Source organism: Lepidochelys kempii, chromosome 21 (assembly GCF_965140285.1).
Source record: "Lepidochelys kempii isolate rLepKem1 chromosome 21, rLepKem1.hap1, whole genome shotgun sequence".
Lineage (NCBI taxonomy): Eukaryota > Metazoa > Chordata > Testudines > Cheloniidae > Lepidochelys > Lepidochelys kempii.
Window position 1 is genome coordinate 7,226,012 of NC_136400.1, and position 19,097 is coordinate 7,245,108.

General features: G+C 47.7%; 2 protein-coding genes across 4 annotated transcripts in view; one reads left to right on the top strand and one right to left on the bottom strand.

The window, feature by feature from the left end:
• The window catches only part of RBBP5 (RB binding protein 5, histone lysine methyltransferase complex subunit), a 174,565-nt gene that overhangs the window by 60,055 nt on the left and 95,413 nt on the right, over window positions 1–19,097 (top strand). For all 3 annotated transcript variants that reach the window (XR_012155823.2, XR_012155824.2, XR_012155822.2), the window contains exon 14: window positions 17,269–17,455. The gene's annotated coding sequence lies outside the window, so the exon portion shown is untranslated. The remainder of the gene's footprint in view (window positions 1–17,268; window positions 17,456–19,097) is intronic.
• The window catches only part of CNTN2 (contactin 2), a 44,897-nt gene that overhangs the window by 14,292 nt on the left and 11,508 nt on the right, over window positions 1–19,097 (bottom strand). The window contains exons 2-6 of the mRNA XM_073319998.2: window positions 10,136–10,237; window positions 4,412–4,556; window positions 3,127–3,302; window positions 2,210–2,305; window positions 1,636–1,845 (exon numbers count right to left, since the gene is read on the bottom strand). Coding sequence (XP_073176099.1) covers window positions 1,636–1,845; window positions 2,210–2,305; window positions 3,127–3,302; window positions 4,412–4,556; window positions 10,136–10,190 — 682 coding nt within the window. The 5' untranslated portion in view covers window positions 10,191–10,237. The remainder of the gene's footprint in view (window positions 1–1,635; window positions 1,846–2,209; window positions 2,306–3,126; window positions 3,303–4,411; window positions 4,557–10,135; window positions 10,238–19,097) is intronic.

Sequence of the window (19,097 nt, forward strand, 5' to 3'; positions counted from 1 at the left end):
CTCAGGGACCAATGGGCAGCCAGTGCAGATCGTGGAGAACTGGTGTCATATGCCGTCAGCAAGTCACCCCGCTAAGTCAGTGAGCTGCTGCTGCGTTCTGCACCATCTTCCATCTCTTATTGCTTCTGAAGTGTAGCCCCATCCCTACGGATGCATCCTCCTAATGGAAACAGGATGAGCTCTTCTCCCCCTATGTGAGACTCCTAAATTCTTAATGATGAAACACTGCAGCTGGCAATCTCAGTGGCTCACACTTTTGACCGTGGGGCTCGTGCAGTTTACTTTGTATCTTTAGGTAGTTTGATAATTTTGCTTTTTACGAAAAGCAGGAGCCTTAAATCTGTTCTGAAAAGAAACGACATCCTGGAACTTTCCTACCATCGCCAAAATCCTTGCAGATAGAAAGCGTTTTCCAAGGAAAATGTTCCAATTCCAGATTCTCTCTCCTTCCACTTTCTCTTCCCCAACATCTCCAGCTGCTTAAGCAAACTAAAGGCCTGATCCAAAGCACATTGACTTCAATAGGCTTTGGATCAAGCCATAAAATTTTCCCCATTGAATCTTGAGTCAAAGACCTTGTTTCTGTGACAACCACAAGTGCCACTGTCTGTGGGAATGACAATTGTAGTCACTGTGAAACCACCTACAGGATTCTGCAGCGTATCCTATGTTGGCTCCCCATTCATTTCTGAGTCCAGCTTAAAACTGTTGTCCGTGATTTTTAAGACTCCTCCCCCCCCCCCCCCCGGACTTGTTCCAATCAGCCACAGGTCACCTGTTGCTCTTTATTTCCTATCCGGCTCTTTCACCTTGTTTAGCCTTGGCTCCTGCTCTGTAACTGTAGATAGCCTCACCAGGGCTGGGCAGAGAGCCTCCTCCTCTGCAGCTCTTGCCACCTGGCACAGCCTCCCTGTATCTCCTCCTCCTCAAATCTCCATCTGTTCTCAAACCTCTTCTCTCTCATTTATGCCTTTTAATTTGTCTGTCCTCCTGCTACATTGTGGAAGGTTTGTCATGTCAGTGTGCTTGGTATAAAACCCACTGGTGCGGTGCAGCTAATTCCCCCATGTGCAGCTAGCCAGTTCTGCAGGCATGTGTGGAGTCAGGGTTTCGCCTCCGCATCCCCTCTTTTGGGGCAGTGAGTGGTACCAGAGAGGTAGGGAGGGAGTAGCCCTTGCAGTCCTTTGAGCAGCTGCAATTGTGCATGACCCATGAGAAGGCCCCTTGCAGACCAACCCCCATTGCTGCCTGGGAGAGTCTTGGTGGTGTTGGAGGTGGAGGCAGCCAGGGTCAGTAGGTGTTGTGGGCTGCAGAGAAGAGTCTCCCGCTCCTACAACTGCAATAAATGAGACGTTGGGACTGCAAGGTAGCGCCACTGTGGTGATGCTTTTGTGTGCCAGCAACCAACTTGAGACCCTCTAAATGCATTTCTGATAGGCCACTGAATGGCAGATTGCAATAACCATCAGTAACTACTGACTGGGCCAGGATTTCAACCAGGGACCCAGAGAGGAAAGGCTTGAGCCATCCAGTCTCCCTCTTTCCTACTTTATCTTGGAGAGCTGTTCCCTCTCTCTATAAGAATCAGCTTCTAGAAAGCACCATGTTCCCACTCAGTAGCCCTAGAGCACTGACCCTCCGCAATAAGGGTGAGTCCGGCAAACTTGCTGAAGACACTCTTCGTGATGAAGTCGATGTGGCTTGTGGCAAAGCAGGAGTAGTTGCCCAGGTCCGATCCCTCTGTCTTGGCAATGTAAAGGTTTCCTGTCATCTGGGAGACAAAGCGCCTTCCATCTGCTGGGATGAAGTTGGGAAACTCATTCAGGAGCCATCGATAGGACAAGCCTGCATGGGAAAGAGTTGAAGGTGACGTGTGAGAAATGTTGGTTCACCTAGACCACTTCCAGAGCAGGCTGAGCCAAGAAGGTTACTTCCCATGCTGACACAAGTCTGACCCTAAGTTTCTCTATGGGTGGTGTTTATCTTCTCCAGGTCTCTAGCCCCATCACATGACTCCTTTGATTCATGGGACTTGACATCAGAAGTAACTCTTGAAAATTGGCTCTTCTAGAATTCCCAGACAAAGGCTCAGCAAGAAAGGGCCAAACCTATGGTCTGGTCCTGTCTCACTGCATGAGGCCACTTCAAACATCACCTGCAATCCCTCAAACCAGTTACTTTTGATATCCCCTTTGCTCTAGTGCATTACCTGGGTAATGTGGAGGGGGACTGCAGGTGAACATCGACCCCCATCCCTCTGTAATCTTCACGGGGTCTCGCTCTTCTGTGGAGAATTCCTGCAAAACTAAACATGCACAGTGAAACCAGCAGGTGAACAGCCATCGCAGCTGCAGAGGGAATAAGTTTCATTTGAATCAGGTTTTGTCATGCCCCAGCGTGAGAGGCATGTTGTGTGGTTCTGGAGTGAGCATGGCTCATGTCATTTCCAAGAGAATTAAAGGGGGGAGAACTGCACTGCGGCAGGGCAGTGAGGCGTGTTGCTCACACAGTGACTACCTCCTGCAGGGAGCCAGGATCATTAGCTGTCTTTGCAAGAATGCAGCCAGCACTGCCCCACAGACTGGCCAGCAGGAGGCGCTGGAGAACGATGCAACTCCTTCCCAGCCCCCTCCAGGCCCATGCATTCATCTCTTCAGCAATACACCTGGATTTCCATTGGCTTTGCAGATGGAGCTCCAAAGACCATTCCCAGCACCCCTTTCCTGGTAGTGCATTGAATTAACTGCACCACCAAGCATGGCCAGTTCCTTTCCCATTAGTGGAAGGGTCTATAAGATTTAATCGAGGGGATGATGTTGGGTACAGTGTGATTTCCAGCACTGAAAAGGCAAAGGTTGATATTCATGCATATTTTACTACTCCCAACAGAGGCATAAATGGCCCTTGTGTTGGCTGCCCTCATGGCACTGAATGAATGTATCTTGAAAAGCAAAAGGTGGTAGAAAGACAGTGGCATGGAAGCCTTTTGCATCCAACTCACTAACAACGGGGGGCTATGGAAACATCTCCCTTATCTTCCTGTGTCAACAGTGGGAGGTTTGATTTACCCCCTTTGCTAGTGCGGCTGCATTCCGTTTGCACTGTGGAGATGAACAGGTGACTTACAGCCAAAGCGGACGTAGGCTTCTCGGCTCACGACCGTGCCCATGGGGTTAGATGCCAGGCACTGATAAGACCCAGCATCCTTCGCTTTTACTGGGTTGCTTATCTCCAAGTTGCCCCCAACTAGCCTGTAACGGGTATCCGGCTCCATCTTCATTTCTGTGCCATTCATCTTCCACCTGCCCAGAACACGGTTGGGGGATCAGAGAGGAGGAAACAACGATCACAGCTACATGTTCACATCAGGCTGATACCAATGCATACTGACCAGCCCCTGGTATGAGGGGGACACCATCGTGCATTGGAAGGTCAGTTGTATCTAGTGCTAGATGAAGTCAATATTTACTATGCTAGGGTGGTGCCAGTAGGCACACAGTGGATTATCTCTCAGCCGCCTCTACTGCTATGGGTAGGAAAGAAGCATAGAAGCCCCAGAGTTTCAGAAAGGCCCATAGCGTCTGCCCCTTGTCCCTCTGATCCCAAGTGAATTTCAGCTGTACGTTTTGGTGGGATGGAGTATTTCTGTGTCATGACTGGGATAGAGTTGAACTGAGACTAAAAGGCCCACGGTGATTTAGGACGGACGTGCTGGGACAACATGCAGTAGGGCAGGAGAGGCAGCACCTGTCCGTATTCATGATTTTCTTTTAAATAAATGGTGGTGTGTGAATGTAATGCTTGTGGAAAGTGCTGGGTGGGCAGCTCTGGGGAATTTTTAATTGACGGCCCTAGGGCAAGCTGCCCTGCTACCAGGCTCCAATCCTGACCTAGAAGGGCAATAGGACCCAGGCAGTGGCTCAGTCACCCTTCGCGGCTGAGAGAGCTTGACTCTATATCCCTCTCTGCTGAGAATGCCAGTGTGGGGACTTCTGTGATATGAACAATCATCCATTAGAAAATGCCCCCAGTCATTCTACATAGGTTCTACAAACTGTCGTCAGGTGCTAACAACTTGGAGTCATTACCAACCTGGGCTGGATTCAAACCAGTGACCTAGCAGGGCAAGACTTTGTGTACTAAAGCCATTCAAACCAGTGACCTAGCAGGGCAAGACTTTGTGTACTAAAGCCAATCCTGCAGGACTCTTCATAAGTACACCCCGCAGCACAATAAGGCAGCTAGTACTGGTCTAGACATGGGAGGCTCCTCCTCTGCTGTAGTTCAAACCCACTGCAGTTGTGTAGGTGTTTCTATGATCTGTCTCCCTAAGGCATTTATAAATGCCCATCGCTGCAGCAGCTTGGCATTTAGGGATACAGGACAGACAAATGGGAGCAGGTAACCTCACCTGTAAGTTGCAGGAGGGCTGGCTCTTGCTCGACAAGCCAAAGTTATCTTCTCTTCTGTTGAGCCTTCAGGAAAGAGGGTGTTGACTGGTTGATCTTCAAAGATTGGCCCATAGTTCCTTATGGTACCGTGTGCTGGGCACCGCCCTGCAAGGGAGCAGCATGAGAGAAATCCTGCTGAGCTCAGCTTCTCCAGGAGGGGTTGTGGAGCAAGCTTTTGTCAAACCATTTTTAAAAGGGAGACAAGTCCAGCTAGAGAGGAGGCCTGTACCAAAACCCCACAACCAAACTCCTCTGGACTTTGGAGAGTTCAACTCCGGGTTAGAACTTTGCATCTCAGGCTCCTCTCTAGTCCAGATGTTGAGCTTTTCTTACAACGTTAATTTCTGGATTCACAGTCTCTCCCCGATAGCAGGGGAACCATGCAAAATAAAAGCCATCGTAACCTGAAAACCCCAGCCACTAGACAGCACAGCCCAAACAAATCTATCCCCGGTGTTGGGATGGTTGTATTTTGACATGTGTGTGCATCTCGCACAGTCTCTTCTCTCTCTCTCTTTGCCAGCGCGATTTGGGAGTGGGCAACATGACTTAGGAAACAACAAATGGTTAACATGTTAGATTAGCATGCAAAGAGCAGTAATGACAGGTGAATGCAGCATGGAGCAGTGGACTGGCCACAGGACTAGGAGCTGGGAACCTCTGAGTTTTATTCTTGGCCCCGACACTGACAATGTCAGCTTTGTGATGCAACTTACGTCTTTATATTGTTGTACGAACATTACCTCATTAATTCCTCCAATTCACCCCCTGCCTGAGAAGTAGGTAGGCAGGAGTTAGATCAGGGGACCAGGGTTCTGTTCTCAGCTCTGCTTTTGACTCATTTTCGGGCACTGGGTAAATCATCTGTGTCACCACCTCTTTCTAGAACTTGAAACCTGCCGTTCCCATCTGCCATGCAAAGTGACCCTGCAGTCACTAAACAGGCAGTAATTGTTAGGTCTGTTTTGCTTACCAGCAGGGGGGGGTGTTAAGTTTGCTTGGCTGTGTTCAGATCCAATGGGCTGGATTCTGGTCTCACTTACAGCAGCATAAATCAGGAGTGGATTTTACCAGTGAAGTTACCCTGGCGTAAAAAACTAGGTGAGATCAAAACTGAGCCATTTGCTCAGTGGAAATAAATTGTGGGTATTTTTTGACTTCTGATCTGGATCAAACACTGGACATTTTTGAGTAAGAAACAGTAAATCTCAGAGGGATGCTCCTTGAGCAAAGGTAGGGGCCAGATTTTTAAAGGTAAAGATTTTTATAGATGCAGACAGAGGCCTATTGAAATCAATGTGAGTTAGGCACGAAGGCACTTCTGAAAACCCTACTATGCACTTCTGTATCTTTAGGCACCCAAACACCTTTAAAAATCTGTCCCAGGGTGCTTCATGAGATTTGCAGGTTTAGTGATAGGTTACTGGTGTAGAAGTGGTGTTTGCCTTCCTGTGGAATGGTTCTTGGGGCAGCACCTGATGCTTCCTGCTTTGTTCCCTTTTCCAGCTACCCTTTACATAAAGGAATGCCACCTGACTTGATTGCTGCTGGTTTGCCCCTCTTAAATTCCATCACCTCTTTGTTTCATGATGGGGAGGGGGCCCTCTCTATTAGATTTATTGTAGATTTCATGGACACTTCAGTATTCAGAGACTGAGTGTGACTACTAGATAGGGAGTTGCACTGGGAATCAGTTGACCTGTTTTCTGTGCCCAGCTCTGGGCAAGTCAGGTCACTATTCTGTGCCTCAGTTTCCCCTTCTGCAAAATGGAGGTGATGTCTCTTACCCTCCTTGGATAAAAAGCGCAAAGTATGATGTCGTAAGTGAGACGGAGGAATTCAACCTTGTTATCAAGACAAATGGAAACACTGACAGAACCACCCACCGGGGCATGCGTAATAAAACCAGTAATATAAAAACATATTTCAGACTGATTTTTATTCTTAACAGCACAAGCAACTAGTGAGATAACCATCAATTTTGTGTCCTTCCCCCGCGCAATTGTCACCCACCCACCAGCTGAAGTGGACAGCGAGCTCCTCAGTGTGAGGCCTGTCTGCCCCATAACTGATAAGCCAGGGAGAGCTCAGCCACCCTTGCCATCTGAATGGGATCGGCGGAAGCTCTTGAGGGCTTTGTGTTTGATTTAATATCTACCCTATGCTATCTCGCCAGCCGTCACTCTGTCTCCTTCCCTGCGGGATGCCGTGGGACCCCTGTTTCAATGAAGCGCCTCTGATAAGTTTGATGTTTTATGCAAGAGTGAATTCCAGCTGGGAAAGGCCCAGCAGGATTCGTCTGGGCTTGGACGCCCTTTACCTTTGGTTCATAGGGTTCTTGTTTGATGTCTAAGCTGCCATGGCATACAGGGACGGGGGCAATAGGGGAGAGGGACTCGCTAATTGGCTAAGTCCTCTCTGAACAGCTGGCTGCTTACTGCTGTGTCTGTGGACTGGTGCCTGAGCATTAACCAATTACCTGAGTCCCCACACTGAGCCTCAGTACAGTGCTTGGACGTGCTGCTGCAAGTGAGCTGGACTCAAACCGGGCCCTTTATGATGTATGGGTATCAGTGGCCAAACACACAAGGACAGGTTGTGACACACACACACACACACACCCCATGTTACTCACATTGGTAGGAGCCACACTGGCATCACAAACTGGCCTACAGATGGTGAAATCAGGGCAGTGGTATTGTGGGGCTTCATAGCCCCTTCCCCAAATCTATGTAGATGCCCCCCACTTTGCTGCTGGAATAGTCCCTTCCCAAAAGTGAAAGTCTCTCCTCCTGACCATGCCAGTAGCAGACACACTGAGCTGCTCTCAGCAAGAAATCGCTCTGTGCTGATCTTACCACTGCTGGGCAGTGGATAAAATAATCCGGGTTTAATGCAGAATTAATAAGACTGTTGTGTGTTAATCCATTCCAATAGTAAAAAGCAAACGTACTGAGGCTTAACAACTAAGCAACCACATTTCCATTTAAGTCATTAGAACTTAATAAGTAATGAATGGCAAATTATTTCTATTTATTTATCACCCGAAAGCCATGGTATTAATACTCAAATGCATTGCTCCGTGTGTCCACGCTACACAAGCCGAGCCTGGCTAATCTTTTCTTCTAATTCTGCCAAAACACTCTTGCTGTCCTCTACTGCCCTTCTCTGCAGTGGTTATGAACTGCAGAGGTCAAGCATTGATTTTCTATATGTGAACAGTGCAAGAAGTTCAGGCAAATTTGTGTCCATGATTCCCAGGTGTCTGGGTGAAATGGCCAGATCTCAATTGTTCACCAACACAAGCCTATCAAGGTTAAAAAATAAGACATTGACATTCCAGATGGATTAGGGCGAAGGCCTGGGAGCCCAGGAGAAAATTCTAAGCCTGCCTGAGCCACGTTGACTCCGTTGTAGGACCCTGGGCACATCACTCCACCTTAGACCTGTCATTTGTAAATCTTCGTCCTTTGGGACAATGTCTTCTTGTTGCAACAGCAGGAGGTTGCATTGCTGGGTCATGATGTCCAGCTGCAAATTTTCAAGCCCTGAGGACATTTTGAAACACAGTCATGTCCTGCAAGCTTAGTTTGCAGGAAGCAGGATGATCCAGTCAAAACTGGGAATGTCCCATGAAAAATGGAACAGCTGCTACCTTACTTGACCTCTCAGCTTGCTGCCCTAGGCCATCCAGCTGGTGAAATGGGGCAAGAAAAGCTGTGTCTCAAATGCTGCATCTGAGCAGAGTGGAACTCACTTGAGGAAATAAATCAGACATCAGAATAAATAGAAAAAGATGGAAACTGGAGCACCCAGAGAGATTCCAGACACTGGTTTAGGAATTGTAATATTTCACTCTCTGAGCCACAGCACACCACAGGCATAGCGACCTCTATCAATATTAAAAAAGCTACATCGTGTATTATGAAAATAGACAAAACTATAGTCTCAACTCCTTTGCCACTGCAGTGAGCAGGGGAGGGGACTGCACCAGCCCCACCCCGTGTTGCCGAGCCAGCTGATTTCTGCCAGTTTGATTTTTCTTGTTGGTGCTCAGAATATGCTGAATGCCAAATCTGGAAAGATCAGCTGTCTGGGAGGTTGGATTCTTTGGTCCTGCGCACTGCACGGGAGGAACAGGAGGAGAGCGTCAATGCTGCAGTCGTGCTATCCAGTTCAAAGTTGCGTCAGCATCAATTCCATTATAAAGCACAGAGAGTTTGTATTTGTTGCTTTATGGCATTGCCCCCAGCCTGAAGGCTGGCACGTGAGGGGAAATGAATGGGTTTTATAGCAAACGTGAACAGGCAGACAAAAAAACAAACCAAAACCCAAAGCAGTTATTTTTAAAGAGAAGCTTTCTCGTGGGGACAAATAGACACAGCTGTGGTTAGTAGCAGACTTCAAGCGTTTTCTAGGGCTTCTTCTCAGTGAAGAGCCTCAGAGATATTTTTAGACTCTCCTTAATCATATTTTGCACTCTGGTAACACTGTTCATCACAGAATTTTCTCTGCACGTTACAAGCTTTTAATCTTCTCAGCACTCCTGGGAGGTCGTCACCATCATTTGACCAATATACAGAGCGGGGAAGAGACTTGCCCCTGGTCCCAAGGGAGTCGGCGGCAGAGCTGGGAATGGACCCCCAGAGTCCTGAATCTCCTGCTTGGCCCACTTGAGATGTTTCACTGCGAGGTGCTAGTCCCCTCACAAGCTTGGTTATTGAAATTGGTTGCATCATAAGTTAAAGGTCACTAGAAAATAGCCTCATAGAGTTTTTCAGTGACTCATTCTTTACGGACTCAGCCTGAGTGGAGAGCAAGTCTCATAAACGCAGCTGGTTAACAGTAAGGCGCAGCCCTGTTTTGCTGTATCCACCATAGTTGGGTCATACCTATTTCCAGACAGGTTGATTGCCTCCTGATCTAGGCCAGGCCATGTCCCTCCCCTCCCTAGGGACCCAGAGAACATTAAAAGGTAATTAGATATTTATAAAGGACAGCAGAGCAGCCTCTCCCTGGGAGGATGAATTAGCTCAAAGACATTATCTAATTTTCAGCTGTCTGAAGGAAAGGACTCCCTGCTGAGAGGATGTCCCTTTAAAACACAGCCTGAAATGACTTGAGATCCAGTTGTGGTCCATTATTAACAGCAAATGGGGGTCTACACGACAGAGGGATGGTGGAAAATGCGTCCCTGGAAAAGCAGCGAGAGGAGGTGCTGTGTCAACAGTGTGATCTGCTGATGGGGTGAAATTCACCCCTGTGCAGGGGGCCAAAACACATCCTAGGCACCACTTGCTGAAGTGGGACATAAGTGGTGCAGAGGGGTGAATTTAATTGATAGTGAACTCAGAGGGCAGCCTATTTGCAATGTGCCACACATTCCTTCCCTCCCTCGCTCTGACTGGTGCAGTCGGACCGTAGACACTAAAGTCGTGCTCCTGAGCTGTATGAACGCCACATGAGAAACATGTACAAGCCATGTTAAAGCCATATGTAGAACACACAGGATTCATGCTAGGTGAGCCATGTAATAGGTGAATCATGTGCCCCAAATAATTCCACCTTCGGCATTTTGGATGAAGATCCAAACAACCTAGCTGGTTCCCCAGCTGCTGCATATCTGGTAGTTAGTCAGTGCCACCGCCCGGCGTGCATTCCCAGGCTGAGATGCTCCCTCTTACCCGTAAAGGTGATGATGGTTAATGAGATGAAAACCAGCTCTGTGGGAGCTCCCATCGTGTCGTGGTGGGGGTTATCTTTATCGAGGAATAGGGACAGGGACCCTGCAAGAGAAAGAAAAGAGGATTTATTCGCAGCAGCTGGGCAGTCCAGTTCCAGCTGTTCCAGAGCCTAACATCCAGCTGGGAAATCCCCACTGGCTGTCTCTCTGACGTGGAACGCTCCCTCTAAGGGGCATCCCACTGCGTGATGAAGTACACCCAAAGAACCATTTCCCACTCTTTCATGACCCTGGAGTTGGCAGGGGTTGGAAAATCATTCCCCTCCAGACACACATGTTCTACAAAAACAAAACATTTTTTTAAATTATCCAGGTTTTCCTCAAAAGACTGAAAAGCAAAAATGTTCAGGTTTGGGGGTTTTGGACAAAAAAAAATATTTATTTGGTGAAAATTTGTTTTGTGAGAATCCACGTTTTCACTGAATAAATAGTTTTGACAAAAAAACTTGTGACCACCTCTACCTCCAGGCACTGCTGCTACCCTGAACATTTTCCATTCAGATCCCCTCTCGATTTTGTGTTTCTCTTCTTAATCTCATGGTCAGACTGTCTCTTGCCCCTGCCTCCTGGTCCACAGCTCATGATGAGCCAAAGGAGACCAAATTAAACAAAGAAAAGCCTCAGCATTCTCTTTCCTCAATTACATTCTCATCCCACTGTCCCATGGGGTCTTATAACTTACAGAGCCCCATGTGCCTGGGTGAGTGTGTGTGAATCAGCCCAAGCGTTGCCTCCAGTGTCCCTTTGGGCGGGGTGGGATGGCCCTGCTCAGTTAACATAGCGACAGGTGTACTGAGATGGAGAGGATCAGCTGTCGTGCTCAGAGGTGATATTTTGGGGAGTCCTCTTGGAGGTTTCGCTGCAACCTACTTGGTCTTTTTGTATTTCTCTTCACTGACGCCTCTGCGGAGTTAAAACAAGAGGCAAGGGTGCACTGGGACATTTGCTGATGCAGTGATGTTGGTTAGTGGGTGCAGCAGTCTTGCTAGTCCCCTAAGACGGTTCCCTCTTTTCCAGCTTCTCCGTGGGATCAAAAAAGCCTGCAGCAGCTTATGAACCTCCTGCTGCAACATTCCCCTGACCCCTGCTGCCACGCCCACTGCACACACCTGGCAATCGCAGTCGTGCTGCTGGTGCATCATTTTGAACTCGATTTGCCGTCTGACTAGCTTTAACTAGCCCAGCCATTTCCCTTTAACAAGAATATTGAAACGGAGCTAAGTTTTTTTTCTTAACAAAAGTGACTTTTAAAAAATGACAGTCAGGGGCTTGCTTCTTAGCCATGTATTGGGTGCCCCTCTTAAAGTGAACCCCAAATAAACCAGTACTGAGACCACTTGACAATGGCTAGACAGGTGGAATACTGCGATTGCTGCTTAGCCACTGTTCGTCGCTCTATCACTTTTCCCATGTGCTCCCCACACCACCTGTCTGCTGTACCCACTGATGAGCTCTCGTCTTAAACTTAGACTGCAAGTTCATTTGGGCAAGCATCTATGTTATATGCTTGTCCAGTGCCCAGGACAGTGGGGGCTTAGAGACATTTCCGCTGCACGAATAAATCGTAAATAATTGAAATACACGTGCCTGAATACAGAGCTGGTTCCATGTGTATTTCTGCTCACTGACACCAGATCCAGCATGCTTGATTTGCAAGGTGGAAAGATGATCTATCTCATGCCACACATGTGAGATTTGAAAAGCCTCTTGGACTCTTTCTGCCTCTTACATGCTCACCAGGAACAAAAGTCTACACTGTTGGGGCTTAGGAGAGAGAAGACTGGATCCAGATCTAAACCTTCCCAGGGTTCTGGGGAACGTGGATACAGGTGTTTGGATCAGACCTTTGATTTTAATGATGTGTGAAGCAGATGAGAACCGTGCTGTCCCATAGCTGTTGTGACTTTTCAGGGCTCATGTTGTTGTTATATTTGTATTAAGGTGACGCCCAGTCCCCAACCAAGACCGGAGCACCATGGTATGCTAGGAGCTGTACATACCCATAGTAAGAGCCCATCTCTGCCCGAAAGAGCTTAGAGTCGAAATAGACAAGACAGACAAAGCGTGGGAAGAAAGTGTGTCATTATCCCCATTTTACAGGTGGGCAACTGAAACACAGAGGGATTCAGAGCCTGATTCTAATTTACATTAAAGCTGCTTTAGGCCACTTTTATAGTGTAATTGGGACTCACTTTAAATGAGAATCAGGCCCCGAGTGTTATGCTGAGACCCCCTTGCTGACCAGTCTTGTTTCACTGTTTCCTTGTACTGTCCAACTGACCTGTCTGCATCAATCTGTGCTCTCTTGTTGTAGGCTCCTTAGGGCAGGGAACATCTTTTTTGTTCTGTGTCTGTACAGTGCCTAGCCTAGTAGGGTCCAAGTCCATGACTGGGACTCTTAGGCGCTATGGTAACGCATGCCAAGTGACTCTCCCACGTCCTGTAGACCAGTGTTACTCAACCGGTGAGTCTCAAAAGGCAATTGGGGGTGGGAGGGGGTCATGAGATTTTATTATGACGCACAGTGAAGAAGATCTCACTCCCTGCACAGGCCACGTAGTCTCTGTCAGCCTCTCGCAACACGCATGCACACACACAGTTATCTAGGCTTCTCATTGGTACACATTTCACTCTTACTGTTAGAGTATATGGAAGGAGGTCACGAAAAATATTGACTTCGAATAAGAGGTCTCCAACTTGAAAAGGCTGAGAAACACTGGGCTAGGGCTCTCCTGAGTCCTTGTCCAGTGTTGTATCCACAGGGACATCCTCCCTCTTGGGGTAAAAAGATGCATTTGGTCACCAGATAAGGCTTGGTGATGCATGGAGAGCAGATCTGTGGATCTGTCACTTCTCTCATTTTAATTGCATTTTACGTTTTTCTGCTTTATAAAATATAGACGCTGCATTCGAATGAAAGGAAATTTCATTCTGCGTTTCTTGAGTGTGTAGCTTAAACAAACACTAGTTCCAAGTGTACGTGACTGGGCAGGAGCTCTCATCATAGAAGGAGCGGGGTTGAGTTTCAATAACCCTCTGCATATTTACGTGTGCCAGCTCCCCACTTTCTTCTCCATCTCCCAGCAAGGCTGCTATCTCGTCACAAGTGAGCTGGCTTTAATTATTTATCAAACAGCTCCAAACTGTATTTTGAACCCCAATCCTGCTTGTTTGCATTTACGCTGAGTCTCAGCAGCTAGAGCCCACCCCCAGCTTCACAATGCCCTGATTGCTGCTATTCAAATCATCTTCTCTTTTTAACTCCCTTTATCAGTGGATGCCCTCCATCTCTCTCTCTCACAGCTCTTTCCTTTACAAAGTTTTTCATGCAAGATTGCCTGGCTAAATTCCAAACTGGATTATTCCATTCTGCCAAATTAGCGGAACCCCTCTGTGGATTCAACTGAATCCAGTCTTCATTAATTTGTTATTGGTGCAGAATACCTGCTGCATTTCATCTCAGAAGTGGTTGCATCACACTGGTGGATGAGAAGCCCCTCTGCACCAGACCCCTGTTTATCTGACTAGTAGAGAGAGTGTAGAATTTATTTAGATTTCTAGTGTGAGTGCTGCAGGGTAACGGATGTTCTCTTGTTTCAAATGATGGATGTTTTGGATAAGAGGAGTTTGGATAAATCATATTCTATTGATTATACAGCCTGTAAAGTATTTACGGTTCCTTCAGGAGGAAAGGCACCATACAAATGTGCTTTGCTATTGTGTATGTACTCTGCAAACTAGCACCAGGAAGGCCAGCTGAGGACACTTAACTGCCTGCAAGACAGGACTTCACAGTTCTGCTGCAGCAAGTGTTGGCAGTGCCCTTGTGTGTTTCAAACCATAGGATTCATTCCTTATGGCCCCGCAGAGACGCTTCATAGGCGATGCTTGAAAGTTCCCCAAGAACGCGAGTACCACTGAAGCTAGCTGTGGAAATGGAAAGACCCATCTTTGTTTATTTCATCAGATGACAAGAGAGGGGATCAGTCACATCTAAGCTCAGAGCCTTTTCTCTCCCCCTTTATTGCTACATCCAGGGGACAATCAGAATGGACCTGCATCCAGAACAAAGTACAGTGACCCAGTGACATGAAGCAAGACCTACGTAATCAGCTAACAGAGTCATGCCATTGGAAGTCCAGTTTATGAAATAATGGGCTGGGGTGGGATTTATGGGCTCACTGTATCATTTCTCTCATTTCGGTGACATTTTCATTGCTTCAGGATTCCAGAGGGATGTTAATGCTGATCTGCTGGCATCTGTCTGATGTTATGGTGAGCTGACCCATCTGGTATCCCCCAAAATTCATCTCAGTATCTGGTTTATGTGTAAATCCGTGCTTGGACTGCAGGGTGCAGGAGGAAGAGGAGAGGAGGTTAGCAGGGAGAAAACCTGTTTAAAATGGTTCTCGTTGGTACTGAGCCATCCCAAGGAGTCTTATCTGGAAAAGGGAAGTACATGTCTCAGAACAAGATTCAAGTCATGCGTACATGGGAAGTGGGCACTTCTCACATGTTGGGCCTCATCCGGGCCTATGTTAGCCCCCTTGAAAATGTCTGGCAAAAATGGGAACATGATCAATAGAAGAGCTCAAGGTGGGGCCAAGGTATAGTCAACACTTGGCAAGGCTGCATAATGGACAGAGAGATTGCTGCATTGTTTGCATTATCTACAATTAGAGATGGGAATAGAACTTCCCCAGGCTATTCTGGAGTCCATTTTCCCATTCATCTTGGTGTAGAGCCTGACCCAAGAAGATCAGAGCTGGACCTGCATTTGAACTTCCCCAAAGTTCAGGGCTTTGAATCCACCTTAGAAAGGTGGGTCTGAGCCCTGAATACTACATTTGGAGCTGAACTTCCCCAGAGTTTTGTATCTCTGACGATCCAGCCCAGACCTGTCTCTGCCTCTAATTAGAAGAGGGGCCTCTGGGACCTGATCTGGGACTTGTTTCCCCATTTGTATCTGATGTTTTGACAACCACTCCAGAGCCTTCTGTTGCACTAAAAGGGGATCTGTCAGGCCCACTGATGGATGCCCTCATTAATGGAGGAAGGGTGTGCATGTCTGAAAACACATACATGTAGCCACTGAAGCATTAAGCTTTTCCTAGGAAGCCCCTGGGAGCTGGGAAAGATCCATTATCATGGAAATGACGTTATGGTGCTACAGTGAGACACTTAGAATTCCCCTGAGCCTCTCTGCCTTGAAAGCCCCCCTAAGTACGAGAGCTTTCTCTGGGAGCTGATCCTGTGGATGAAGTCACTCTAAAAGGCACCGAGGTTCCTTGTGGTGAACGAGTGCATGCGGATGCATATATGTGAGCACATTCACCTGGAATCACGGCTTCAGTGGGGAAAATGACTGGTGACTTGATAAAGGCTGGAGGGTTGGAGATTAGGATGATGTGACACTGTCTTCACAGATGGATTTCACTCCATTTGGTTGGTTACCTGTGACCAGCTACTTCAGTTCCAAGAACCTGTGAACACTTTCTATTCGGGATCTAAACAATCTATGCTAAAGTCTGTCCCACCTTGTATTTAGCTGTGACACTCTGGTTACCTTCTCCAGCTCTGAGGAAGAGCTGTGTGAAGTTGAAAGCTTGTCCCTTCCACCAAGAGAAGTTGGTCCATTGAAAGATATTACCTCGCCCACCTTGTCTCTCAGATCTGCCAGTAACATATGTGGAATGAACCATCTGTTAAGTCTTTAAACCGCATTACTGGAGACCCTCATCCACTGTACCATCACTAACCATTGACGTTTAATTGCTATCAGTGGCCATTATGAAGACTTGGAGTATATTACGCAGTACGCCAGGCACTTTCAGCATGGATTCACTGGCAGCAATTGGCCAGCATAGCAGGGGTGGTCTGCATGGGTCATTCAGTAGCAAGGCTGGGACAGTCTGCATGGTGCATTTAGCAGCACGGCAGTTATATTCTATGTGGATGCACCTGGAACTCACAGCGGGAGTCAGGCAGATTAAAAAAAAAAAAAAAAATCCAGACTGCCTGTTCATTCCTTCCCTACCTCAGCAAAAGACCTATATTAAAATCCCTGTTCGTTCTGTCAAAAAGTAACAGCCACCCTTTCCCCTGAAAACCAGTGCATTTGCACCAAACTAGGTCCATTGAGAAGTAAAGTCCACAGCCTCTCCCTTCCAGCCTCCCATCTTGCCTTGCATTTTGTGAGCCAGCCCATCCCCACCTTTTACTCCCTGCTCCTTGAGAGTTTTTAATGTGTACCCTTCTAGAGTTGCTCTGATTTACTCTGACGTGTGTGGGACCTCGTGGCCCCCTAGGGCTGCCAGCCTAGGCAGTGTGTACCTCCTCAGCAGTGCTCACTGCCTCAATCTGTCAGCTCCCACCCTTCGGCGAGGAGCTGGGCTCTAACAGGAGGAGACTATGATGCCATCACAGCCACAGTGCAATCTATTAAATGAGTGTAGCTTAATCCCCCTTGGTTAAGTGACAATATGAGCATTTGGGCATAAACATAACCATTCCTACAGCAGCAGTATCCCATAATAAAAGGGCATTCCTGACTCTGTTGCCATGGCTGGGACAGGGAGCCAGGCATTCATACAGTGCTGAAAGAGGATGGTGAAGTTGGGAAGGTCCCAAATGTGACCTTTTTTTGGCTTTGGTTTGCAAAGTCCATGCAATATTTGTTGTGTTTTTTTTCTCCCCAGAACAAAATGCCTCAGTGTTTTGGATTTTAATTAATTTTATTATAATGTATTTGTTTGCTCATTCTTCCTAAGAACCAGTGCTTTTACAGCAGCCCATGTTCAGGAACAGGGATGGGACTGGATCTAAATACCAAACTTAAACTTTCCTGAACTTCATGGGATTCAGCATCCAAAACTGGATCCAAGTTTTGCAGTTGGTCCCTGCTTCCATAAGGAGACCAGTATAAATTCTACACCCCTGACCAGAATATCCTCTAATGGTCAGGTGTCCAAAATCCAAACCAGGATCCAGGTTTGGCAGCTGGCCTCACTGTCTGTAATGGGTGAAACCAAAAATCCAGATTACAGGGGTTCAAAATCCATCTCTGTTTTGCAGCTCAGTTCCATCTGGATTCATGAGCAACCCTACAAAAACAAGACAGTGCATGATGCCCCTGCACTTGTGAGCAACCCTACAGGAAAACGAACAAGCCGACAAAAACCAATGTGTGCACAGCCCCAACGCTCCTGGACTACTCTACAAAAGCAAACTGGCTCTTCGCACAACCGAGGAAACAGCGCTGGTAAGGTCACTGATTGGCGTGTGCGATGGGGTATCCACCCCACACAGGACTGAGTGGGGTTAAGGTTGCTGGGATGGCCAATCAACTCCACAGGCTGCACCTGGAACAGGAGGCAGGGAGCAGGAGATTGATTAGGATCAGGCTCATAAAGCCAGGCAGCAGGCTACAGACGGGGCTGTTGAGAAAGGACAGTCATTACAGTCATCCACTCTCTTGGGTACCCTCCACCTGAGCCTGCTGGCCTCCCATGAGAGTACCGGGTATCCCTCACCCCCCTCGCCCTTCATTTTTGTTTTTTTGTCACTTTACACCCATTTAATTTCTTTAAAATACACACTGATAAATTCCCAGGAAATTTTAAACAAAAACCCCCCCGAAAACAAAGGCCCTCTCTGTGGCACAGCCATGACCCTCAGCACAGTCTCTGGAGATCATCCTGAGCCATGGGGGCAAATCTGAGCTACCAGGGCTCAGGCAGAACAGCAAGGTGGCTTGTTATCCCCGCTGCAAGAGCTTTGCAAGGGGGGTCCATTCTTCTACCCTAGAATCTGCCAGCCGCAGCTGTGCCCTGAAGTGACCCAGAGGAGCTGGAAGCTGTGGGTGGGGTGGGCAACTGTATGTGGATTGCACTAAAGATTTTCCTGTACAGGCTTTCTCCTCACTGTGTGGTAATTGTACAAGCCCAGTTGAAAACGATGCTGGGTACAGTGTTTCTAAAGGAAGGAGCATAGCTCCAGGAGGCTCTTTCTCTGCGGGATTACGAGGGGAGCAGATGGTGCTTACAGCCTGTAGCTCATTCTCTACTGGTTGTCCCTCTGGGGCTGCAGCACCTGCCCCCGGGGAGGTCTGGTGCTGGAGGTTTATAGGGTGTGCTTTCTGGATTCATTTTATTGGCTGTGGGCTGTGGCTCAGCGGAAGCGCTAAGAAGGCTGAACCAAAGTGTTGGGTCTTACCGTACGCTCCCAAAGCTGCCCGGTTCCCACGGACTCTGAAGTCCCTGATTTCAAGTTAAATCTACTACAGCGGGTTAAATATTTTGGGGGCAGGGGAATGCTCCTCAGTTTCTATCTACTGCCATCACTCTGCACTTGTGAAGAGGGCTCACTTAGTGCCGGGAGTGAATGCACTGGCCTATTACCTTTGGAGACCTGGGTTGAGATCTAGTCTCAAATCAATACCGAAATAAGCCAGGTGTTTTCATTCTGCTTATCTTACATTTACTGCATCACAAAACCACTGCACATTTGGCCCTGATTAGCTCCAGTGGGGGTGGGCAGATCTGGAATAGCGTTGAGAGGCGGAGGGTGGGAAGGCTGAGATGCATTGGCAGAGTGGTGTTGGGAACTATAAGGGCTTCAGTTGTCCAGACAAAGTATGAGGGGCAGGAACTGCAGTCACTGAATCAAGATCTCTTTCAAGCACCCTGGGCCCAGATTGGTTGTTGAACATCCCAGACAGGGCTGTCTAGTAGCCAAGGTCCAAAGCAACAAGTGGGATGAGGTCAGGACTGAGTGGCATTGGCAGAGCTGTACAGGTGGTTTGTATAACATTTTGTCCACGCTACACCTGCAGTCTAGAGTTATTTTGTCACCACTAACATAGGAAACACAACAGCTGTTGAGCATCTGCTCTGTCCCATCTG